Here is a 26,628-nt window from a genome sequence, read left to right as displayed (position 1 = left end):
CTATTTTGAAATAGAATGGCCCAGGGGAGGGGCTAAGTTATCCCTCCCCAGTGCCTCCTGGAGCGCTAAACCGAGATAGCACGTCTACATTAGAGAACTCTGCCTCGGACTAATTTTGAGGCTTCCCTGCAGTGTAGACGTGCTATTTCTAAATAAGCTATTTTGGAATAACCATTCTGGAATAACTTATTTTTAAGAACACGTTAGATAGACATCTGTCAGGGATGGTGTAGACGGAGCTTGGTCCTGCCTTGAGGGCGGGGGGCTGGACTCGATGACCTCTCGAGGTCCCTTCCAGTCCTAGTATTCTATGATTTTGAAATAGCCGGGCAGTGTAGCTGTAGCCTAATAGACTAGTCATTGACATTAGGGAGGCATTAAAAACAATCCTAAGAGGATCAGTCTAAAAATCTCTTCCCTGTCTACTCAGTCAGCTTTCACTTTCTCCAGTCTCCCAGCCTTGACAAGACGTGACTTTCTACTGCAGGTGTGGAGACAACTCATTTTCGAGACCCTTTAACTATGATAAAGGGCACAGAGAGGGAACGCCCGCATGTTTATTTTCTTTGAGATGTCTGAAAAGGGAGGGTGCATGTGGGAAGCTGTGTAGAGTGTGTGTGTGGGGGGGAGGGAGGGCGCGAGGGCAATGCCTTCCTCCCACAAACAACATAATGGAAAATATCGATGTGTCACGTTAAGCTTGGAAGAGATTTTTCCCACTTGTTTGTGGGGCTTAGGAGCCCAGCTCTACAGACCAAACAGAAAGGCAGCCCCGGCTCTGGAGAGTTTACTCTGCTAGGGGCATGCCCCTCCCTAGCAGGATTATGTCTTTCTACATGCAAAGGCTCATGCACTAAGCTCCAGAGCGCCTCGGTCTGGTTCTGCCCAGTGGTGTTACACTATGTCCTTGTCCATACTTTGCGACCTTAAATTCTAAGGCGGCCGTTACATCTGTCCCATTTACATCATGTTGTTTGTATTTTACAGGGCTAGTGAGCAAGAAGAGACAAGTTCTTGCTTATTAAAGCCTCCAGGCAAGACGATTTCCTTGGTCGAAGGTCACATCCAATCCCTTCCCATCATGGAAGCCTGAGAGCCAGGAACCTCCATGACCTCCAGAAACCACCACTCCTTACCACGAGCTCTGATGGCACCTCGAATGTTTACGGAAGGAGAACTTGGGGGCATTGCCCAAATCACCCCCTCTCTCTACCTGAGCCGAGGCAGCGTGGCCTCCAATCGACATCTGCTTCTGGCCCGGGGCATCACCTGCATAATCAATGCCACCATAGAGATCCCCAACTTTAACTGGCCCCAGTTTGAATATGTCAAAGTGCCTCTGGCTGACATGCCGAATGCCCCCATCTCCCTCTACTTTGACAGCGTGGCGGATAAGATCCACAGCGTCACCCGCAAGCACGGGGCCACCTTAGTCCATTGCGCGGCTGGCGTGAGCAGGTCGGCCACCCTGTGCATCGCTTACCTGATGAAATACCACAAAGTGTCACTGTTCGAGGCTTACAACTGGGTCAAGTCGCGGCGCCCCGTCATACGCCCCAACGTGGGCTTCTGGAGGCAGCTGATAGACTATGAGAGGAAGCTCTTTGGGAAGACAACGGTTAAAATGGTACAGACGCCGTACGGTATACTCCCAGACATTTACGAGAGAGAGGGGAGACATCTCCTGCCTTACTGGGGGATTTAATGGGACTGCAACAACGGGAAGATTAAGAGCACAAGAAACTTGCTGTTCTCCTAGGTCGGAAACACTCCCTTCTCCTTGGATGGCCAACTTTTCCTTCTTTACCACACAGCAGAACCTTGCTGACTGTCACATCCTTAATCAGCCAGGCCAATTCTCCCTCGACCTTCCCTGGAGTTAACGCGACAGCGAGCGCTTTTAATTCTTCCACAAAGCATCCCATGCAGGCACTTGACGAGTACACGACAAGAACCCAAAGGCACTTGGCAGAAGGAATGAACAAAGTACACTTTGCGATGAGGTAGCTTGGATAGTTCTTTACTAGCTTATTTTCTTCCCCTGTAGTGGATGAGCAGCACTAGCACAAAATGAAGGAGGCCCTTCCCGAAACTCAAACTTGCCGTGTCTTATTAAGAGACGGTGAGAGGGGCGCATGGGAATGTGCTGCGAATGCTCTCATTTTCCTTAAATACTTGCAGCCTATAGCGTTAGAGATCGTTAGCTAGCTTTTCAAATCTTTCTAAGAAGTTAAGCCAAAGTCTACCACAAATAAACTATCGACGTCTCAGAGGGGTAGCTGTGTTAGTCTGTATTGGCAAAAGCAAGGGGCCACAGGTCTGCTTGTTTTATTAAGACAAACGAATGCTGTCATGTCCCTCTCCTGCCCCCCATGCCACACCAGTGTAACAGCTCCTGCAAGCATGTATACACCTGAATAGTCTAGTGCACATGAATACATGCTTGCACGATTGAGGAGCAAACAGCAGCTTAGTACAGAAGCGATGAGTTAAGCTTTCCCATAGTGGCCAGCCAAATGAAGCTTTGTCTAGACGGCTACCCTCCCAAAGGAGTTGAGCTGTATTTTTTAGTAGTCAGTCAACCAGTAAATTGAAAGTAGGTAAATCTGCTTGATAACTAAGTATAGTCGTGATCTGCCTCTGATCTTTGCCAATTCACAGCATTACGGTCACAAGGATTATGTTGCAGTCCTGAATTTTTCTACGCAAAATACGTTCATCTGTTAGACCTCCAGTACAAAAGGTGTCTTTCTTGAGACATCTTTGCTTTGTTTTGCTTCTGATGAGCAAGAGGAGATTCTAACCTGAGAAGTGGGAGGAGATACTGAATGATATGTCAGCTAAGTCATGAGTATTTTCCACATCCTTGCATATCACTCACAAACAGCTGGAACATCGAAAGAACCAAGGAACTTACCCAACAGGACTGGTTTTATATCCTTCCCTGTATCTCTAAAAGAGGAAGACACAGATTTTTGGATGCAGAGAGAAAGATATCTGATTTACGTGAGAGACTATACTTGTAAAAACAATCTTAATAAAAACTAACACTAGAGCCCACAAGTTCATGATCATAATCATCAAGTTCTTGACATCTCTGAAATTCCAGTGACAACACTGATTAAGCTTCAATAAGCTTAACACAATCATAAATACCAATGCTTTTTCATTAAACCTTGCAATCAGTTACCAGTGACTTGACTAAATTGTGTACATTAAATCTAGACCTTCGAGACACACCAACTCAGCCAGGCACTGAATTTGGCTCGTTACTGCATTTTTATCCTCTGGTGCTATATTTGAATTTCTGAAATGCTGATAGTCTGGTTTAAGTATCAAACGTGATCAATGCATTTATCATAATGGTTTGTTGCATCAGCCAGTGTATAGTCTGCAACAGACTGGGCAGGTTTCTGCTCTTCCAGAGTAAAATAGGACCACAGAAAACAATGGAGATGTCCCTTGTTAAAAAAAAAAAAAAACAGTGTTTACAAGGAATGAGAATCAAATCTCTATAGCCTGAGCTACACATGTACTGAGCTACACATGGATCAGAGGGAAAACAAGATCCAAATGGATTCATGACAAAGGGGTTGCTTCTGAATCCAAGAGATACACCTGAACTTTTCAAATTAACTGAGAACAACTGAATTTCACCACAATGAGCGGGTCCCATGGGCATCTGGGAGAAGAAAATGCTCCGTTAGCGTCTAGGGTCAGACCCTGTGTCGAGTCAGGTCAGTGGAGCGACCTCCACTGAAGTCAGTAACCAGCGAATTGGGCCCCAAGACCACTTACTGCAATTGGTGGGGGAATGGTGCAAGGAGATATAAAAAGGGAGAACTCTGCGTACACCTCGAGGCATACATGGAAACCACATCAGCTGTTCAACACATACATGAACCCACAGTAAAGAGACCGCTGTCAAAATGGAGTTGTTGTAAAATACCTTAAAGCTTCAAGAGCAGACACATTTAAAAGGTCCCAGATGGTTATTTTTCCTTACATTTGTACACCCAGTCCCACTGCAAACCCTTATTTACATTTATCTCTATTGGATATGGGCAGGTTTAAAGAAAGTCCAGTGGAGGGCAACAAAAATGAGGGGACTGGAGCACATGACTTAGAGGAGAGGCTGAGGGATTTGGGCTTGTTTAGTCTACAGAAGAGTGAGGGGGGATCAGATAGCAGCCTTCAGCTACCTGAAGGGGGGTTCTAAAGACGACGGAGAGGCTGTTCTCAGTGGTGGATGGCAGAACGAGGAGCAATGGTTTCAAGTTCCAGAGGGGGAGGTCTAGCTTGGATATTAGGGGAAAGATTTCCCTAGGAGGGTGGGGAAGCACTGGGATGGGTTAGCTGGGGAGGTGGTGGAATCTCCATCCCTCGAGGTTTTTGACTAAGCCGTGGCTGGGATGATTTAGTTCCGACTGGTTCTGCTTTGAGCAGGGGGGTAGACTCGATGACCTATATGTCTCTGATTCTAAAACTGCAAGTGAAAACAAAAACAGAACACTGCCTTACTACACACACGCGTGCAGCTTAACATTCCTCTAGAGGCCTCTCAGTGCAAAGATCTCCATGTGCTTCAAAACCAGGAACAAATGTAGGCTCAGCTCCTCACGGAGGGATGGCAGTCTCTCTCTTTTTAGGCTAGAAATGGAGGGCTGGAAGAGACCATCAGAGGTCACCTTGTTCAGCACCCTGCGCTGTAGTAGGAGAAAAGCCACCTAGGCCCTTCCTGACAGGTATTTGTCTAACCTGTTCTTAAAACTTCCAGGAACCAGGATCTGACAACATCCTTTGGAAGCCTAATCCAGAATTTAAATACCCTGACCATTTAGAAAGCTTTCCCTTATTCTGACCTAAATCCCCCTTGCTGCTGATAAAGCCAATTTCTTCTCGTCTTACCTTCAGTGGACATGGAGAACGACTGATCACTGTCCTCTTTCATACAGCCCTTAGCCTATTTGAAGGTTCATCAAATGCCCTCCCCCCCCACATTTTCTTTCATCAAGATATGAACACACCCAGTTTTGTTACCCTCTCCTATTAGGTCAGGTTTTACCAACGTTTGTACCATTTTTGTTGCTTCACTCTGGACTCTCTCCAGTTGGTCTACATCTTTCTTACATTGTGGTGACCTTCACATGGGTTAATGAAAGCACACGGTGTGAAATTCTTGCCCCGCTGAAGGCAGTGGGGGTTTTACCATTAACTTCTATGAAGTCAGGATTTCGCCCAAAGAGACACTAACTGATTTGGCCAAGAACCCACAAAATGACTGTGGCAGATGGAGGCCCAGAGCCCTCATCCTCTCACTCCTTGTCCTGTGCTTTTACCAAAACACAAAATCCCTTCCCAATACAAGACAGCAGTTGTGAGACCAGGACCAACAATCCTCAGAACAGCCATCGAAGTTAAAGCGTGGAGCTGTAGATTTATTAACTCCAGTAGCGCCCACCAGATGATGAATCTGAACTATCTTGAAATGGACAGAATTGGGGAAAAGCTCATTCTTCCACGCAGATAACTGTTGCAAGAAGCTCTGATCTTCATATAGTTAAATAGCTCTCAACACCCACTGCAGCCAGTTTTCAAGAGAATTTCACACTTTCCGGGTTGCTAGGGGAAGCATCTCCAACACTTGTTAACTATGCAGTACAATGTGCAAATGCAAGGCAGCTTTAGTATGAGGCTGTTCGCATTATTGCCCAGAATCTTGATATTAATTTTCCAGTAATTCAGTGTCAAAGAGAGTCAAAGCCAAACCATTACGCAGTTCAAGCAATTCTGTTTTTTCCTCCCTATCAAGTTATTTTGCACCATAATCACTAGACCTGCATCAGCTGCTATGCTAAAAGGCACAGCATAAACTTGGATGTTAACATTCATTGAATTGTTCCCAATTTGTACTACCAAATCAATGTCAAGGCTTATAGACTCAAGGGCTCCAGGCTGCTATGACAGCACAGTCATTTTTCTTCTGGGCTGCATTTTTATCATTGGACCTGGGGTACCCGTGACATCTGTAGCAGTGCTTTGGGTGTGATGGATATAGTCTCTGAAATCACAGCATCTCTGGCCACTTGACAAAAAAAAAAAGAATATTCACTCCTGTCTAGCACAGGAGACCAATGGGCAGTGTTCCTTGTAAGCTGTACACTTGTTTAGCTGTGAGGGAGAGATCCAAATGCCACCCAGGTGACCCACAGCTAAGTTTTTGTTTCTACTGCACATTCACACACACCTTGGTGCACATGGAAAAATTTATTCTGCCCATGGGTGGAAGAGATTAGAGAGAACATTGCCTCAGGGGTACACTGTAATCCACTTGCCTTGGAAAGCACTCAAATATGTTTAACTATACATCAAGGAAACTCACGTCCCTGGTGAAACTGAACGGCTTTGCCGAGTCAGAGCCGGACACGGGGTTAACGCTACCATCAAACTCAACAGGTCAGCTATCAAAGTGTTTTCTTCACCTGTATTTAAAATACAAACTTTGCTCAAACTGTAGTAACTGCACAACACCTCAAATAAAGATCAGCACAGTTTCCAAGCAGAGATGTGAAAGGTTAACCGGTTAACCAGTAAGCCTCACCCAGTTATTGGTTCCAGTTAACCAGTGGGGGCCGAAGCAGCTCCCCACCCACCACAAGCAGGAGTGCTCCAGGCGAGCAATGGCGCCCCCCCCCCTTTCATATGTTAACTAATTAAAAGGGATTCTGCCAGTAGGAAGCTTCTCAAATCCGCCATCAAAGCAGGAAAGGTTCAACCTCATTGCTGTATTTGAGTTGAAAAGTTCCAGCTGAACCCACCTAAACAAGTGTACTCTCAGAGCAGGAATGGTGAGATATCTGTATGAATCGGTAACACACTGCAGCACTTTACTGGCTGCATCCTGCAACAAGTCACCATGCAGATGTTTCATAAATAAAGAGCTCTTTATTGAGATCAACGATTCATGGAGATTCAACAAAGCATTTATAAACCGTTGCAAGAAGGGGAAGTAAATCATATTAAAGTGTAAAGTAACAAACTATTCTTAAAAATACAAACAATGACTCCAGCACAGCACAAATTAGAACAAGAGCATTCACTGCTATACTAATCACAAATCTACCCATACAAGAGAAATGACTATTCACCCAAATGCAGAAAGAAACTCAGTGTAAGGGGATATTTCCCCAATATAGAAATACTCCTTTAAAACTATTACATTTCTCTTTTAACATTGAGAATCAGAATTAAATAAAAGGTCCAGAGAGCAAAAGATCTTTAAGAAAAAGTAGTTGTACAATAGCGGCTTTTATTGAAAAGATATCCATTTTGTTCCAGGTTTCATTCATTTAACATGTCACTAATTAGGAAAAAGAATATTTCTTGGGTTTTCACAAGCTTCCTTTTCTTAGACTGTACTTCATCATAACTTCACATTTACTACATGGTTTTCCAAGAAAGTGCTAAGCAATTTAGCTCAAAATAAACAAAAACAATCTGCTGCCAGGACTGAATTCACTGGAATGGTTAAATGGAGAATGTAACGGTCCATGTATATAACAAATAAAAAAAACAACTTTATAACAAAAGGACAGAGCGGTTGCTGGGGTATTTAAAAATTCACACAACAACAATTTTATCAGCAGAAATCTTGGTACAATCTGATTTGACCCTAATGCCTATCAGTACTGGAAGGAAAGATTACAATAGTATCTTTCAACTGAGAAAATTAGACAAACCGTTAGGAACCTATGGAGCACAATATAGAAGACATTTAAATCAACCAAGAAAATAACCAGTTAAAAAAATCAAGATATGCACAAATCACAAATAAAAATAATTTTCCTTAGGCAAGCCCAAGGCAACTCCAGAGATGTACATGAAAAATATCCACTTTCACAAATTTTGATAATGAAACAGATGACCTCAAAAAAGAAAATGTTACATTTCTAACACACCATAGGTCAAAACAAAAAGTCTCAGGGTGCATGCTAACCTATCCTCAATTAAAGCAAGGGAAATGGTCTGATACAATCCAGTGTAGAAAATATTGTAACCTTGGATACAGTTTCCAAGGACACTGGGCCCTTGGCTAACAGTATAATAGCTCAGAAGCTGAATGCAACACTGAGTCATTTTAATGACTAGGGTATAGAAGTGGAATGATCCTTCTTGTGCAATGCCCTTATCAGTGGTATCTAAATGTAAAACATTCACGTCATGAGAACACTTTGAAGGTGTTTAGAAAAACGCCTTTTGCTTGACAGGATTGCATTAACATTGCCTGCTGCTTTCCCATTTGGTACAGAGTGGGGGACTAGCAGTGCCATACTCCAATAAGCTTTACTGTAATTACACTCAAATGCCCTTTCCCCCTATTTATGTGCCATAGACATGCTGGATACTTCTAGCAGACACAACATATTTGCTTAACAAAAGGATACATTAAAACAAATAATGGAATTAAAATGGATTTCTGGCACAGTGCAATGACCAGTCATGGCTTTGGAACACAGGCGCTATAGAGTTTCTGCGCTGCAGCTACTTTAACTTGAGCCATGCTCTTTAAAACTTGTAGGAAGCTTGAAAGAATAAGAGCAACTATGGAGGAAGCCCAGGTTAACAAAAAGCTTCCCTTATCCCAGTACAGCTTTTATACAAGCTATTGCCTTGGTGCAGCAGAGTATGTAAGCGTGCGAATGGTGCCATTGCTTTCAGGCGTACAAATCACGTGTTCACCATTAGGTGTTTGCTTGAGTCCTTCGCTACATCAAGATCACAAGGTTGCATCCTGCTGACTTACTACCGTGAGTCCAATATTACTTGCCGTAGTAAGCACAAGGCATGATGAGAGGTGGAGAGCAGCGTATGGCATGGCAAGGAATGGATCATCAAGGCGAAGCAAGAAGGATTTGATGGGGAAGACAATGATCTTGTCCCAAGGAGCTGTTCTGAGGTCTAGTGCACGTAGGCACCATGACTAGGAAGTAAAGTAGTGGCCAGTCAATCAGAAATCAGCTTGCTTTGATAAACTTTGCATGGGGGAAGGTGGGTACTGCTATATTATTGGAAAACTGCTCCTTGATCAGCTTGGATCTGAGACTATGTGGTGCAGAGTGCTGCCATTATACCAGGGGTGGGCAACAAAATGGTGGCAGTTCATCAGGGTTAGGCCCTGGAGGGTGGCTGTCACTATATTTACCCTGCACCTCTGCAGGTACGGGTGACCGCAGCTCCCATTGGCTGGGAATAGTGATCCATGGGCAACGGGAGCTGCCATCTCCTGTACCTGCAGAGGCACAGGCGGTAAATATGGCGCTGTGAGGGCCCACCAAGAGCTAGCTCTGGTGGACCAGATCCGGCCTGTGGGCCGGTATTTGCCCACCCCTGTATAATACAGGCCTGCCGACGAGGGGAAGCAAAGGGGGCAGTTGTCCTGGGGCCCATGATTCAAAGGCCAGTGGCAGCAGATGAAGTCCTGGGCCCTTTAAATTGCTGCCAGAGTGTCATGCTAAGGACTGGGGGTCAGTGGTGCTCCTGGAAATGCAACGGGCTGGCTGCCCTCAGCCCTGCCCCGTACATCTTGCCTGGGGCCCAAGGAGGCCATCAGTTCCGTTGCTATGATAAAAATAAGTAGGTTTCAGACAGTGGGAAGATCCATTTTAATTTATGCAAATAAAGTTCATTCACTCATTCTTGTTAGCCAAGCTCTCTTTCATTAGGTGTATGTTAATCTGAACAGAATTAACCTTTTAGACAAACCATCATTTTTATCCCCCATGCAATTCTGTTCACAGGAACACAAAACCACAGGTCAATAGTCGCTATTTACTTAGAAAACAGAGACTGGGCTTGCTTTGAACAGCTGTTGACATCTTAGAAAGAAGGACGCTTCTCTCAAGATCTGTTTGAGAAACTACAATAAATCAGAGAATGAAGAAATCATCAGTTGTACCAGGAAACAAACAGCAGCGCTGGCTTTGCTCACTGAGTCAGAACCAAGTAAAGGCCAGCTAGTGGAAAGGCCCTTTTGAAATAAATTCCTGACACTCCCATTGGATTAAGAGATCCGTAATTAGTCGTTCAAAAGCTCTAGCATTGTTATGTACTTTCTGAACGGGAAAGCTGTCTTCACAGCAAACTTACTTTATTTTTGTTTTCTGGATTGTCATCCCAATGGTGTATCTAAGAAAAGAACCCTATACACCGAGCTTTGTAAGTAACATACTGTGACAGCCTGAGACATTTGTCTCCGGAGAGCAGCACCAGCTGAAAAGCACCCATGTATTTTGCCTGTGTGCAGTCTGCTGGGAAATAGCAAATATCTATCTGAAGAATGAACTCACAGGCAATCAGTGCCATCAGTTCTGAGTCTGGTAAAGAGCCTTGATGGACAACATTAACTTGCATAAGATATGCATGGAAGTTCTATCAAGCAAAGCACACTCATGCATCACATATGTAGTGAAATATATGAGTGTGGGCATTTGATATTAGCAGGGTATGATTTTCAACATGATGTGCAGCAATTGAGCTATATGATTACATAATAAGGGGCAAAGGGCTAAATGAATACCTCATTGTGAAAGTCCATAGGTCTGCAGTTGTAGAACAAGTCCAATGAAGGGGTAAAGAAGGCATGCCTAGTATGACAGCAAAGTAGAAAAGACTACAAGTTTTAAAATCCAGCTGCCTTTACTGAAGCCTAAAGATACGGTATGAAAGATTTAGATACACAATGATTTTTATCCCAGTTTTTCCTCCAAATACTAACCCACTAAGTGTAGGAATAAATGTATTCTGTAATACAGAACAGTAATTCTATAAATAAACAGTGGCTCATTGCAGCTTAACAATCCAATCCCTTCTAGGTCAATAACTTACTTCTCTTTGAACATTACTGTCACTTCTTGTACATTGTAATACTGTAGCAGCAATAAGAAACACCCCTCTGGGTTCATATATTAAGGTCAGAGGAAAGAACAGTTAGCAAATATACATTTTGTTAAGGGGTGGCTTCAATTTAAACCCACACAGCCTAGTATTTCATCAATTTCTTGAAATGTTAAGAACTATTCCACCTCATGCACCAATTTACCTTAATTAGCACAGTGATTTGCTACATCTCAAAAAGTGCTAACTAATTTCAGCTTGAGATAGATTGAAATGCCATGTTTTGTGCCACAGTGCAAAATTCTTTGATTATTTCTCAAGGATGGCTTGAACCTTCCAGTGAAATTCTTTCTGGGGATCCTGTATGAGAAAGTGGCTTTTGACCCATTACAGTACAGAAGAAATGCAGAAATACTTGAACCACTGCTCAAAAAAGCCTTCAGTATTTATTCCCCTGCATCATCCCCGTCAAGTAGCCATGTCTTGTGATGCGAGCCCTCCTTCAGCATAAGTCCTTTCACAGCAGGTCTGGCAAAATGAGGCCCGGAGGTTTCGGCTCCACACAATTGATCCAGAAGTTCGCACAGCTTGCATGGTACTGGTGCCCGCCGTACGCCAGTTTGAAATTATCCGTTTCCGAATTAAAAGCCTAGAATAACAAAAATTAAAACACGTGTGACAGTCCCATCTGCCGCTCAGTCACGTAAGATCTAAAGAGGTCATCTGATATCTGCGGACATGTTTACAGTAAGAAGGCACAGTACCGTCAGACCTCAACTCTGTCACTCTCAACTGAAGAAACGGACCAAACGGAAGCAAATTTTAGTCCGTAAGAATTTCTGAAGGCAGACAGCATCCCCAAATTCAATGTCTAAAACAGAAGGTTCAGTTGCTTCACCAGGTTTTAGCAGTGAACATGTAGCAAGTGGTTTGACTGGTATTACATTTGACCTTAGACCTGGGAGCTGATTCAACTTGCTGCATGCGTTTTTCACTAATTATCTTCTCTAGGTAGGAAATGGTACACTGTCCCGTACTTCAGAAAACAGCTTGTGAGGCTCGCCCATAACAGCAGCACTTCCAATTATTTCATTCAATGGGCCACCCTTCACTTCAGGGTTCTAACTCTACTGATACCAAAGTTCTGCCTGCTTACTTCAGGGCTTAGTTTGGTCTAGCGTTTGTTAGGGGCAGCTACTCTACAACTTTTTAAATATATACAGGCAGTCCCCAGGTTACGTACAAGATAGGGACTGTAGGTTTGTTCTTAAGTTGAATCTGTATGTAAGTCGGAACTGGCGTCCAGATTCAGCCGCTGCTGAAACTGATCAGTTTCAACAGCGGCTGAATCTGGACGCCAGTTCTGACTTACATACAGATTCAACTTAAGAACCCCAGGCATCCCCAAGTCAGCTGCTGCTGAAACTGATCAGCGGCTGATTCCAGGAAGCCCGGGGCAGGGGCTTCCTGTAGTCAGCCACTGGTCAGTTTCAGCAGCGGCTGACTTGGGGACGCCTGGGGCAGAGCAGCTTGGGTGCTGCTGGGTTGCTCCAGTAGCACCGCTCCTCGGCACTACTGGACCAACCCGCTGCTGAATCTGACCAGCAGTGGCTGAATCAGGACGCCTGGGGCAGAACAGCTGGGGTGCTGCCCGGTTGGTCCAGTAGCGCTCAGAGCGGCGCTACGGGACCAACTGGCAGCGCCCCAGCTGCTGTACCACAGGTGTCCGGAGCAAAGCCATGGAGCACGGGGGCAGCGGGACAGCCCAGACGCGCCGTGGCTGTCCTGCTGCCCTCGGGCTCCGCGGCTTTGCTCTGCTTTGCCCCCCCGTCCCCCTGGTCTGCAGACCAGGGGGATGGGGGGGGGGGGGGGGCAAAGCAGAGCCAAGCCGCAGAGGACGCGGCCAGCTGACAGCTGTCAGCTGACCGCGCGCTCTGCGGCTTGGCTCTGCTTGGCCCCCCCCCCCCCTGTCCCCCTGGTCTGCAGACCAGGGGGACGGGGGGACGGGGGGGGGGGCAAAGCAGAGCCAAGCCTCGGAGCGTGTGGGCAGCGGACAGCCCTGTCCGCTGCCCACGTGTTCCGCCGCTTTGCTTCCTTTTCCTGGTCTGCTGGAGACCAGGGAGAGGAACGGCCCCGTTCGTAACTGCGGATCCGCGTAACTCGGGGACTGCCTGTAGTGAAATATCTATAAACGAGATGAAGACCATCTGAAGGGGTTCTATATAGTTGTTGCTAGTAGCAGATAGTGCTTAGATGTCTGAGTAAACCACAACAATAAAAAAAAAGAATTAAGGCTTATTTTATATAAACTCTTTTAGGAAAAGATTATTTTTTTCCTGTTCAACAACAGAATGGGTAGCAGCTTTTCACTGTAATTCCCTATTGCGTGGCTCTCTCAAAGAGTTCAAAGTTACATTCTGGAATACTGCTGAAAATACATTTGTTTTTAACAAAACCCACAGCAAAACATTTATGGATTTCTAAAACCACAATAGCCTTTTGTTATCCCAAAGGAACAGCTGGAACATCGCTTTGTAAGATAACAAAAGGTCAAAGATGATCTCACGCAAAAGCTCCCGTTCTCCTTTAACAACAAGAAACCAGGAAGCTACAGTTGTTCAGGAACTCATCACACTGAACTATCTACTACACAACAAAAATAGTACAAAAAACAGGAAGCTATTCACGAGATAGTGGCATGCAGACAAGACAAGGGGGAGGACTCGAGCATGTGTTAGTTGATCAAATCGGATGTTACGGTCACAGAAATGACTCTAAGAAAAGGATTCATGATTGGTACAATTGAGAATGACAGCGGAAGACTGGTTGGCAGTCCTGCCTTCCACACTTATAATTAAGAGGATGAATCTATAAGGAGTATCATTTTACTCATTCGTACTTTCCTAGGATGCTCCTCCACCGGTTTCTCTTCTTTCTGAAATAATGTTGAAACCAAAAGATCAACAAAACGCCTGATGTTTACCAATTGGTTGGCTATGAATTGCTGTGTCTCTATTCTGAGGTCCTCCCCTCCCTACATATTGTAGGCAAAGACACCCCCTCCTCCCCCTGGCTTCACAGCACGGGTACATATTATAAGGAAAATTCATTACAAGGTTTTTCTAAAAAATATTCTCAGTTTCCAAGTCTGTTCCCCATGCTGCCCTTTATAAACGGATATAATGCTCTGCCTTTCAACAGAACTTCCCACTAGCTCCAATTCTTCCAGTCTGCTGAGTGTTGGCAAAGGGGATTAATCTTCCAAATGATGGGATAGTAACAATGCTTGAGGTTTGCCTACAATAGAGATCCCACTTTTCCTATCATTGGTGGAGAATTACAGCCAGGATATTTGTGGGCACACACTAGGCCTGGATGCAGAGTTCAAGTGGTAAACGCAAAATAGGCCTCCACTTACTTTACTCCTAGAATCTACATTCAAGAGGCACACCCCACAGGCGAGATCTTGGGCGTTTTTAATCCCAGGACGCAGCATACAAGAAGAGAAATCCAACGAATTTTCATCTGGCTACAGAAAAAACAAGACATTTGGATTTAGTCAGTTTGAGTGACCTCCTCCCCCTACCTCTCAAAAAAATGACATGCATTATGACAAATGATGGGAGTGGCTGCTGGGGAGGGGCAGGAAGCTGAACAAAGTCACAAAGGTAACATACTGCACACGCCCATACACTGATGCACGCTTTAATCAAAGCCATTAGCATAGTTTCAAACATACTATGTAATCTCCATTGACATTAATTTACCACATTCAAGCCCTTGAAACAGGATCAGATAACAGAGGAGAGAATATTTGAGTTCTATGTTTCACTTCAAAGAGAACCACGCTTCTGAAACCAGAGCACAAGTGGCCGCTGCTACATAATGCCTACATATCAAAGAGAGGGCTGAGACAGACACAGGCAGGCAACAAATTATTTGCAGTTATAAAGATACCATGGGATAAGTTAACAGCTTCCAGACTGGCAGCTAGGCTTAACCAGATCAATGTTCATTCCTCAGAATTTGGCACTAATGCCCAACTATCAGTACACAACTGAATATTAATGGCTGGCCAAACCAGGCAACAATTGAGAGAGCTAATTGTTTTATTTTGTACATTAGTTTATGTTATGAAATGGAATAGGAAGACAATTGTGTGCAGGATGTTTGAGTGTAAATGACAAACAGTTTACTGATAAGCGGATGCTTAATTGGTTAACGGTGTTGGTTACACTCAGAGGCTACATCTACACTGCGGGTTTTTTGTGGAAGAGAAAATGCAAATGGGTCCCATATGAGGAAAGGCTAAAGAGACTGGGACTTTTCAGTTTAGAAAAAAGGAGACTGAGGGGGGGGGGAATATGATAGAGGTCTATAAAATCATGAGTGGTGTGGAGACGGTGAATAAAGAGCAGTTACTTACTTGTTCCCATAATATAAGAACTAGAGGATACCAAAAGAAATTAATGGGTAGAAGGTTTAAAACTAATAAAAGGAAGTTCTTCTTCACACAGCGTGTAGTCAACCTGTGGAACTCCTTGCCAGAGGAGGCTGTGAAGGCTAGGACAACAACACAGTTTAAAAAAGAGCTAGATAAATTCATGGATAAATAGGGCTAGATAAATTAGGTCCATAAAAGGCTATTAGCCAGGGGGTAGGAATGGTGTCCCAGGCCTCTGTTTGTCAAAGGCTGGAGAAGGATGGCAGGAGACAAATCTATTGATCATTGTCTTCGGTACATCCCTCTGGGGCACCTGGCACTGGCCACTATCGGCAGACAGGATACTGGGCTAGATGGAACTTTGGTCTGACCCAGTATGGTCGTTCTTATGTTCTTATATCTCAGGCTCTCATTTGCATATCTTCATCAGATCCTTTTTGCAGAAAAGATTTTTGCATTAAAAAGCCCTGTGTAGATGGGGCCATTTGCCGGAAAAGGCCTCTTTTGCGCAAGATCCCTTATTCCTCAAAAAAATAAGGTTTACAGGCTCTTGCGCAAAAGGTTTTTTTCCCCACAAATGGCCCCATCTACACAGGACTTTAGTGCAAAAACCTCTTCTGCAAAAGGGATCAGAAGAAGATATGCAAATGAGAGCATGCGATATGCAAATGAGTGCGCCATTTGCATTTCCTCTTTTGCAAAAAAGCCACAATAGCCACCACCCCGGGAGCAGGGCAGGTAAAGGCTGGCAGACCCACTCCCAGGAGGATTTTGCGGTGAGCTCTGTGGAATAAAGTCAAGCTTTATACTGCAGAGTCCACAGTGCAGGTAACCTCATAACCGCTAAGATTTTCAGTGGTTACACAATTATCCTATTACATGATTTTTAACATCCCTAATTGTGTTTTTAAGCAGAAAAAATATTTTGGTATGTATTGCAGCTTTCCTGATGTACAGTTTTACATGTAGGCTACAAGAGAAATGGTCAACGTAATTTTGCATTTGGGTGGTGTATAAACATTCAAGCATTGTTTGAAGAATCGCTGTACCATGTAACGTTTAAACAATCAAAAGCAATGCACAGAAATACAAATGCAGGATTTTAAAAAAAAATTTGGTATGATCATAAAACAGATGGATTCTTGTAATCCATACTTTAGATATTCCGATCACAATCCCATAGCTGAACAATTTAAGAAATAATTGGAATCCTGAAAAAACCTTTAATCTTTTAGTTGATCAATCAGATTAATAAAGGCACTCTAATATTTGTTTATCAAATGCATGAATGAAGCAAATGAGAAGGTCATACAAGAATCTGCAATGAAAAACCATAAGGCTATGCATAAAATTACCTTGTAACAAAATTAATCCTTTAAATGATAAAATTAACCTTTTCAAGCACACGCCTGTGAGCCAAAGGACTCATACATACTTAATTGGCACTTCTGCTCCATTTGGAATCCATTATTGCAATTTTACAGGCAGGTATATGCTATACATTAGGCACCGAGCAATATCTACTTTTCAAAGCAAAACCAAAGCCAGTCATTTGGTATTGGTTTAAATAAATATGAGTGGAAGTATGCTGCACTTAGAAGCATGCAAGACTTGGATAGTCTCAAGTCAAAAACCCTAATAGTATGTTTGAAACTAGTCCTCATCAAAGAGCAAGAAACCTGTGTTTCTGAGAATTAACTGTATCTGGTTATGCTTTAGCAATACTAAATTACTGATTAAGGACCAATATGTGCGCTGGAAATTGTGTACTGGAATCAAATATTTAAAACAAACAAAAAAACCCCCCAAACTCTTTGATTGTAGCTCAGGATGAAATTTCACAACTGTCACTAGGGAGTAAGGTTGGGGAGGGACGGATGGAAGAAAGAAAAGACAAAGAATATGAACAATTTATTCTAGCCTTCCTCAACCCCAACAGGAAAACCTCACAATTGCCTAAGCCTCGGACCAGATTTCCTTCAGGTCCTAGCTTCAATAATAATGTGCCTTTCTTTGTAATAAGATGCACCCTGAGTGAAACATGCCATTTCACAAACCTACTAAGCATCTTTTTCCTGGCCCATCAGGGGCTAGAATTTTTCCCTACGGGCACTCTGTGTACCAGTGCTCGCATTTTGCCATGAAGGTAAAGTTGTGGCAAAACTGAATACAGAAACATGAAAGCTGCTGACAGGATCACGTGCGCCACCGCAGCCAAAGATTCTCTACAGTTTAGGAATGATGGTTTCTTTCGAGAGCATGATCAGGTAGCAAGGCAGCGATGTTGTTCTATGCATCTTTGTTACCTTTAACTGGAGAAAAAGATTTACCTACAAACAATTGTTGGTTGAATACTGGACATCCTAGCTTAAGGCCAGACTGTGACACTCACTCACACTGAAGAGTATCTTAATACATGAGTAGTCCAATTGACATCAATAAAACTACAAGTGGTGTAAGATTCTACAGTGTGAATGAAAGGGTATCAAAATCTGGCCATTAGTTATGAAAATACTCTGAAGTTCATAGTTATACATCAATACTTAATACACCAACTTCAGTATGAAAGAATCCTGTTCGAATATTCAAATCTTTTACATTTGAAACAGCACTCTGAGCAACAACTATCTACCCTGAGAGCAGAATACTCCTCACAATAGTACCTAAATGTTGACTAACTGTAGGCCACTGGTACCTTAACCCCGTGGTCCCTGCCATAGCACCCGCGGGGGCATTTCGATGCGCCCGCCAGGTGCTTGGGGCTGGCCTGGCGCGCGGCGGGGGGAGCGCCGGCCCCGGGCGCGCGGCGCTGGGCAGGGGGCCGCCCCCGGGGCGCAAGTGTCCCCGCCCCCTGGCGCCCGGTGGGCGAACGGCCACGCCCCCTGGCACCCGACAACCTCGAAAGGTAAACCACTGCCTTAACCTGTCCTAAAACTACAAATGGAGAAAATAAGGAACAGGGAGTTTAAGTGACTCCGCAAGGTCATAATGCATCACCATACGTCACACTCCAGCCATGCATATAAACATAAGGGTTCCTGTAGTGTACAGGCAGCTTAATTATGACCTTACTGTTAAAGCAGCAAGTGACATGAAGCTTATCAAGTTGTTCCACACTTTATCGATGTCCTTTAGCAGCTGCTGGAGTTTCTCACTACACACCGCGGTGGCCTTGATACCCAGCTCAACTCGTTTTGTTACTCTGTAGACCTCAACGACCCCTGTCAAAATTAGAGCGGTGAATTAGAGGCAAGTTGTTGACTCCCAAGCAAAGCACAGTAGAGATTTGAGCCGCTGAGAGAGCATCTAACAGACATTACACACATTTTGAGAAACATCTGTGACCTCCATAATCTGTTTCAAAATTATTGTCCTATAATCATTTGGCTAAAGAGTCACTCATCATTCCAGTCTGGGAATTCACTAAGCTAAAGACACAATTTGGAAACAATTAATAACATCCTCTTATTTTAAAGGGGGTCCATTTAAGGTAAGTGGCAGGAAAATGAAACATACCTAATAAATATTCCATGCCTTGTGCTGACTGGATTACTTCAGTGCAAACAGATGAACTACTGATTCCATTTAGGGTACCATTTGCCTTCTTAATGACCTAGCAGAAAAGATGCTGGTAACATCACCTGGATATTTACCTTGAAGTAACTTTTACAAATAAAATTGCAAAAAAGTTATAAATTGCAGTACAAGAGAGATTCATGCAATTAGCAGGAGAGTTGGTATTGTTCATCACACGCGTTTAATTTGTTCTTGCTTATAACTATATGCAGGCCAGGGTAGGAGAATTCAACTCATTCTCATTAAGCTGTCCTTTTTGCTGATGGAAACGTAAGCACGCTGTGAAGAATTTTGTTTAAAAATGATACTTGGATTAATGGGTAGTAAATGTTGCCAATAAAACAATACTTCAAGGAGGAAAACTATTGCAGCTGCAAACATAAGGACCAAAATTACCAAAAGCGTCTGGTGATCTTGGGTGTCCAACTTGAGACATTTTAAAGGGGGCTTGCTTTTCCAAAAGGGTTGAGCCTCCACCTTCTGAAAATCAGGTCCCTATAACATATCAAGTTGGAAAGCCAAAAACTGAAGCAATCAAATTAACTAGTCACTTGAAAATGTAGACAATGGCTAAATTAACCATAAGTGACAAAGAGCATGATGCAAGCTTGACTGGATAAGGTGACGCATCTCGTTAGGTTAACTTACATATACACATACTTCGTTGTTTTCTGCTGACAGCATTAAATTTTAAAGCATAATTCAGACAGGCCCATGTTCATCCCCTCCAGATGCTCAAAGTCTGAAACAGTAGATCAGGTAATATGTATGGAAAGAAGGAGGTTATTTTGGTAGAGGTTACACACTTACTTGTAGGGCACTTTCCAAACATCTCTGCCACTCATAAGCATACCTCTCGCTTTCCTATTTGAAAAGAAGAGAATAGTTTGAATGCTGTACCTAACTTCTTTCAAGTTTATCATCAGCTGAGTGGACCTAGAAAAAGACCCTCACCTCTTGTATGTGCAGATGAAACATACATGTGTTTTTCCTGTAATAATTTCTAATTTTGGTCCCTTCATACAAAAAAGCAAACGGTCAAATAAGGTTATGGAACGATGGATTTGGGAAACGACATTTTGCATTTTTCCGCACAACCAAGAGAAAGTTAATATTCTCTTTGTATCTCAACTGCAATATTTGACCCCTAGGAGCTATAAGATCAACTGAAAACAATGAATGAAGAAAAAGGAACAGCTGAACACTCCAGTTGCATGTGTTTAGCACAGCCACATAGGTCACATGGCTGCATATGTGTTAGAGATGTGGAAGAATGGAATCTAGCTTTTATGCTGCCCTTTAAAATGGCTACAATTCTCTACACAGGCAAGTGCAGTAAGTAAATACAATATGGACAAACACTAAGGGTATGTCTACATTGCATTCCTCCTTCGAGAGAGGAATGCAAATATAGACAAACTAAATTGCAAATGAAATGCAGATTTGAATTTCCCGTGCTTCATTTGCATAATTGCAGCCAGCCACTTTTCCGAATAGCCACTTTTACTCCTTTAAAAAAAATGAGGATTAAGGGTTCTTTCAAAGGAAGGCTTCTTTCCGAAATAACCCCGTGTGGACCGTGTTTTTTTCCTCTAACTACACTTCCCGAAAAACGGCCAGCCACAACTATGCAAATGAAGCACGGGGAATTCAAATCCGTGCTTCATTTGCAATTTCGTTATGTCTAATTTACATCCCTCTTTCAAAAGAGAGATGTAGTAGTCTAGACATAGCCTAAGTGATTTCCCAAAGTCAGTGGACCCAGGGCCAACACTGGGATTACATTACTGCAGGGGTCAGCAACCTTTCCAAAGCGGTATGTACCAAGATTTAACCCTCCTGCCCAAGACTGTGCCGCTATCCCGGTGGGCGGGGGAGGGGACATGTCTTTCCACTGTGCACCTCGTGGACCAGCTGGCTCAATGCAAGCCTTTCTGCGGACTACCAGTGGCTAATGGAAACTCACCGTTAATTAAACCAACGCCATTTTGCTAGTGCTGTAGCTAGGGAGAACGGTTTAATTTAAATGATTAAACACCTTAAGTGTTTTAACTCTCTCATGTTAGTTTATCAAATTTCATTTTAAATAAAGTAAAATAATAATCTATGTCCAACACAAAAGATTTCAATGTTTTCTTTATTTATGGCTGAGGTGGGGGACCCTTTTTTAGGTGGAGGGTCACTGACCCACAGAAAAATCAGTTGGGGACCACAAAGTGAGAAGCAAAAACATTCCTCCCCAAACCCCCAAGTCCCAACTGAGACACTGCACTCCTCTGGCATTCCAGCCCCACAGGGCGAAGGGAAGGGACAGGGAGGACTGAGGTTCAGGGTTTCCCATGGGCCAGATTTACTTTTCTGGGGTTCCCGAGTCAGTGGATTTTGTGGACCCCCTCAGGCTCTGGGATGGGAACAAAAATGAGGGGTTCAATGCACGGGACAGGGCTGCCAGTGAGTGGGGTAGGGATGCAGGATCTGGGTGGGAGGTGGAGTGCAGCATGGGATGAGGAGGACAGAGTCTGGAAGGGAGTTTGGCAACAGGAGAGGGGGTGGGGTGGGGGGATGAGAGAGCTGGGGGAGTAACACTGAAAAGGTGAGGGGGTGAGAATGCAGACAAATAGCTAGTTGGGGAGGGAGGCAATGAAGTGGGGAGTAAAGGTAAGTGCAGCTTCTGCAAAGTAAAATTGTATCCCACCCCCTCAAATCTTCCCTCTGCTCCAGCCTCGCTCCCCTCAGCTCCATGCCCCGCAGTGAAACTCCCGCCACCCCATCCTGTCCCCACATCTGTACCCCCAGCGCACTCACTGGCAGGCCAGCAGCACTGGGACTGTCAGCTCCCAGGAGCAGCGCTGGGGCAGGAAAGCTGAGTCTTTTCCCTGCCCAGACTAGCCATTTGCCTGCAGGCTGTGACTCCGGGGCTGGGGCAGGCTCCAGCCTGGATGGGCAGAGTGGGGCACTCCCACACAGAGCCTGCGGGGAGCTGCGCGGCCAGCCCAGTGCCACCCCCTCCCAAAGCAGGAAGCAGAGCCTGTACCCCAGGAGAGGGGGGGTTAACCCCTTGGTTCTCGGGAGCTGCACGCTCAGGCCCCGGAGCAGCCCCCAGGATGCACATTCCTCTCCTGCCCCAGCAGGAAGCCAGAGCCGTTGCTCCAGTCTGCAGCTGTGTGGCTGAGGCTGGAGCCACAGCACGGGGGAGAGGGGCTGGGCTGAGTTCCTGCCACGGGTGTTAGTGAAAACCGGCTCATGTGCCGCCCACGGGCCGGAGATTGCTGACCCCTGCATTAGTGGTTTCTAGACAGAGACTTAGGCCACTTAACCACAGAGACACGTCCAAAACCCAACAGGATGTTTCTACCTAAAAATAAGGAAGGTGGACAATGTATGGTTGTGTTAAAGATATTATGAATTTAAATCCTAAATAGCAATGCTGTATCAGAAATTACATAAACTGATTTTTCCCCAACTCAATCTAATGAAACTTAATGTGTCTCAGAGGTGATGTGGCAAGGAGTCCCGTGGCACCTTATAGACTAACTGAAGTGTTGGAGCCTAAGCTTTCGTGGGCAAAGACCCACTTCGTCAGATGCAAGAGGTGATATGAGACACCAAAAAAGTGGACCAACTGTGGTGCTTTAAGATCCATTCACTGACAGACCACGTGACTCAATTTTTTGGGGGAGAAAAAAGGAGTAAGAGCCCCTTTCCAGGCTTGTATTTAAAAGCTTCTTACCAGTTCCTCGGAGTTTAGAACAGCTTTGTTTGTAATACATGTGCATCTATTCATGTACAGGGATGTGCCACAGAAGTATAATTAATATACCACATCAATTAGACCTAGTGCAGAGTTTGGGCAACTGGCATGAATGTTTTAAACAATCATGTATTATTTATTATTCCTAAAGCACCAGACACCTGGAATGGAGCTTTACAGACAGCTAACAAGAGAGCTCCTTTTCAAGCAGCTTACAGTCAAAGGACCCAAACCTGCAAGGTACTGAGCACTAGGGATGTTAAATATCGGTTAACCGAATAGACGATTAACCTCATGAATCCTTAATAGTTACTCGACTATTCTATAGTCCCCAGGGGTGGGGCTCCACTCCCGAGGAGCCCCCTGCCACTCTGTGCTGCTGCCTCTGGGGTGCCAGGCGAGAGCTGGTTTGCGAGGGGAGCCAGTTTAAGCTGCCTGGCAATTCTGTCTCTTTTCTGTATGGTTTTATGAGAAGCAATTCCATTCCAGGCACATCCCATTTTCCTGGCACAACCAAACCCTTACGATGCTTTACGCTATGGTAACAGGAAGCTGAATATTGAATGTGGTGGTCCTAGCTCTTACAGTTTAGGAGGAGTTCTTGAATAAACACAGACAGACAAACTCTTCAATATATAGCAGATTAGTAATGTGCTTTGATCTGTTTTCACTTGTAATCACTTAAATCCTACTTTTTATATTTAATAAAAATAGTTTTATCATCAAATCTAGTGTAAATAATGGTTACCAAGGGTGGGTTGGGAGTGCCACAGCTGTGCATCTCTCTCTTTCATTGACAAAGAGAAAGAACACTATAAGCTTCCTCTGGGTAAAACTTTTACAGCCACTCCCCGACTTACGAACACACTGACTTACGACCAACTTCCCGTTAACCCCATTATATTTTCGAGTTGAGAACCATATACGTCAAGTTTTTTGAAGAGTGCAGGCAGCGCGTTTAAGGGTATTTCCGACTTATGACCAAACTGAGTTACGACCAGGTGTTCGGAATGTAACGCATTTGTAAGTCGGGGACTGCCTGTATAACAGAGTACGACAGATTTATTTGGGGTTTTGGTCCCTTTGGAGGGCTGCGTTCCTGGGTACTATCAAGTATGTATAACTAAGCCTGCCCAGATCTGAGCTGTTTCAGCATCTGTGTTACTCGGCTGGAGGGCTGTTACCTGAACACTGTGCTTTTGCTGGGGGAGACCAGATCTTCTAGCCCAGCAGAACAGGGTGGCGGGGCATTCCAGAGGGCAGGTAGGTGGACTCAATCGTACGATCAGCTTCCATGATCCAACCCATCTCACTAACTTTAATCTCACGCAGCTGGAATTTGGGGTATTTTTAATGTCACATTGGTCCAAGCCTTATTTTCTTTCCAGGCCATTCCTTACCTCTACCTCCCCAGTTAGATCTTTATATTTGTCTCTGATGACAGGTAAAGCAGGCTTCTCACTCAAAGTATTTGAGCGATCTCTAAAGGGTTGCTCCAAAGCTGGTGAAGGAGACGAACGGCTAATTTCTCTGTCACCCAGACTCAAGCTCCTTTTGTGAGACCCTATAAGAAATTAAGAGTACAAGCTAACTATTTATAGCATATGACGATAGAAAAGCACTTAAAATTAACGGAGTGCTGTACTGACAGCTTTGGAGAACGAAGTTCTCTGTTCATTTAGCATATAAAACAGCAATGTAAGATTCCCCATGCAAACTGATGAGATTATAGTTCAACTGTTAAGCCCATTCAGTGCTTACAATATTTGCAGTGTATAAAACAAAAGGAAAAAAAACCAGTTAACTGTAAAAGGGCCTGATCCAAATCCCTCAAGTCAAGACTCACGTTGATTTCAACAGGCTTTGAGATTTGGCTCCATAGAGAAATTTCTCACATGACCATTGATGGAAGTAGCACACGGTACAGATGGGTACATATATACTATGTTCTACCCTAGACGTGCTCACCTTGAACAGAGAGGTCAAAGGTAGCAAGCTCACTCTTGATCATTTCTTCACTAGATTTCATCTTGCCTTGAGAAGTTGCCATCAAGAAATCAAATTTGCTGATTTTAGGCTTTTCGCTTTGGAATTCTCCAAAGTCATCCACGCATTCTTTTGGTGTTTCCGATGAGATACCGTTGGTAGCTAGGTCAACATCTGGGCTAGTGTCAACTGTCACTGAGTCCTGCACTTCCGACAAAGGTCTTGAGAACTCTCCAAAGTCTTCAATCTCATCATCACTTTGACAGCCGGACCTGGAACCAGGATCTTTGAAGTTTGCGAAGGCTGCAAATTTAGCATCCTGTAGAACCTCCTCAGTGGAAAAGGTTGTCACTTTGGAAACTGTTGTCATGGTAATGTTTTCTGAACTGCCAAACAAAGTCTCCTTCTTCTGAAGGACTGAAGTAGCTGAAGAGGTGCCACTTCCTGAAGAAAGGGCAAAGGAAGAGAGCTTCCTGCTCTGATGAATGTCTTCTGTGTCAGACCAGTCATAGCTTGCAAGGCTACTTACTGCAGAACCACTGTTATAGTTTCCAAAGGGAGCACATTTTAAGTCATCTATATCTGAGAGAGAAACAAAAATACAGTTATAGACTCTCCCAAGATCAAGCAGAACGCCATACATTGTACATAGCCACAAGCTGAAAATCTCCAAGATCTATAGGAACAGGTGTATTGGATAGGCACTGGTGTAACAACTAAATATGAGGTTTGATCTGTATCTTGCACAAGAAATACCCTTAGAAATTGCTAGGTACAGTATTATAAATTATGTCTGCTTACAGTAAGTGTAAAACCTTGACTTCTTGAACATTATAGTTTATATTAAACTGTAGATCACCATCTTCGCGGTACATACCACTAACTAAGAAACATTATACTCAGTAAAACTAACATGTCCAGAGAGTACATACTGTACAAATTGACAGTTCACATTCCTGGTACACTCAGAGAAACAGCAGGCAAAATCTACATGTTTAGCATCCCAAACATCTTATCCAATTAGCAAAATTGACTACAGTATTAGGCTAACTTGCTCCCTCCCACTTCATTGCTCAGAATGTGCCCCAAAGAATAAATACAAATATTATTGTAGGTTATGAAAATGTTGTAGCCTTTAAAAAACCCCACTAGTTCTGTTCTTTTGAAGTATAAAGTACTGAAGTGCTGCATGGCTCAAGATTATTGTTCAAGCATACAAGTTTCAGGAAAAATGTGAATGCTGCAAAGATTTTAATTTTGCTACATGTGTTACTGATTTAGACCACCAGATAAAAAACCAACTGCATAAAACAAATCTTCAATCAAGCATTTATACTCACCCAGGAGTTATATGGGCCAATATGTCCTGTTGCTGCCATAAATGTGTGTCAGAGAGGCAAGAGACTCCATTTGCTTCACTAAGCCCACCAAAGGAAGCTATGCAGTGATTTGTTTCTGCCAGGCTCTGTCTGTTACTCGCCTCAACTTTTTTTTCCCCCCAATTTAGATTGAGATTGTTCCATATGGGGAGGCATAAAAAGCCAGGGGCCATATAGTTGTTGTGAAAGCATTTTTTTTAAAGAGCTATGGCTGATGTTTGTTTTCAGACATTAACAATTGTCACTTTGGATTAGACATTCAGCGGCTGCACAGTGCCTATGGTAAAATGGTCTCAAGGTACAGCGAACACAAATACACATTCTCTTAGCATCATTTTAGCAGAGGCTGTTCTGATAAACATTTTAGTCCTGACTGGCTTGCGTGCAGTAACAGCAGCTCAGGTTTAATAAAAAGATAGTGTGGAAACAAGTTGACATTTCAGCTGCCCTTTTTATTCAATCTGACTGTGTTAGCTTGAGGATTAAGCCCACTTTCACAAAACATTTCTGCCTTCATTTATTTATTTTACTGGAAGGGGAGAATACACAGAGCTTGAGGCTGCTTTCCTGATCTGACCCAAATACATGATTAATCAAGA

The 26,628-nt window shown here is 43.8% G+C and overlaps 2 protein-coding genes across 8 annotated transcripts in view; one reads left to right on the top strand and one right to left on the bottom strand.

Moving 5' to 3' along the window:
- The window catches only part of DUSP14 (dual specificity phosphatase 14), a 38,682-nt gene extending 30,327 nt beyond the window's left edge, over positions 1-8,355 (top strand). The window contains exon 2 of the mRNA XM_006138622.5: positions 988-8,355. Within this exon, the coding sequence (XP_006138684.1) occupies positions 1,109-1,705 (597 nt within the window). The 5' untranslated portion in view covers positions 988-1,108 and the 3' untranslated portion in view covers positions 1,706-8,355. The remainder of the gene's footprint in view (positions 1-987) is intronic.
- The window catches only part of SYNRG (synergin gamma), a 79,117-nt gene continuing 59,414 nt past the window's right edge, over positions 6,926-26,628 (bottom strand). For 5 of the 7 annotated variants that reach the window (XM_089772109.1, XM_089772111.1, XM_089772112.1 and 2 more), the window contains 8 exons: positions 24,633-25,232; positions 24,065-24,228; positions 19,724-19,777; positions 18,854-18,950; positions 18,410-18,558; positions 14,312-14,422; positions 13,793-13,828; positions 6,926-11,542 (listed from right to left, as the gene is read on the bottom strand). In XM_089772109.1, the coding sequence (XP_089628235.1) occupies positions 11,411-11,542; positions 13,793-13,828; positions 14,312-14,422; positions 18,410-18,558; positions 18,854-18,950; positions 19,724-19,777; positions 24,065-24,228; positions 24,633-25,232 (1,343 nt within the window). In that variant the 3' untranslated portion in view covers positions 6,926-11,410. The remainder of the gene's footprint in view (positions 11,543-13,792; positions 13,829-14,311; positions 14,423-18,409; positions 18,559-18,853; positions 18,951-19,723; positions 19,778-24,064; positions 24,229-24,632; positions 25,233-26,628) is intronic. The other 2 variants (XM_089772110.1, XM_089772114.1) reach the window with 1 other exon arrangement.

The sequence above is a fragment of the Pelodiscus sinensis genome, chromosome 21 (assembly GCF_052426305.1).
Source record: "Pelodiscus sinensis isolate ZL-2025 chromosome 21, ASM5242630v1, whole genome shotgun sequence".
Classification (NCBI taxonomy): Eukaryota; Metazoa; Chordata; order Testudines; family Trionychidae; genus Pelodiscus; species Pelodiscus sinensis.
Note: the sequence above shows the minus strand (reverse complement) of the source record. Positions and strands in the feature narration are given on the sequence as shown.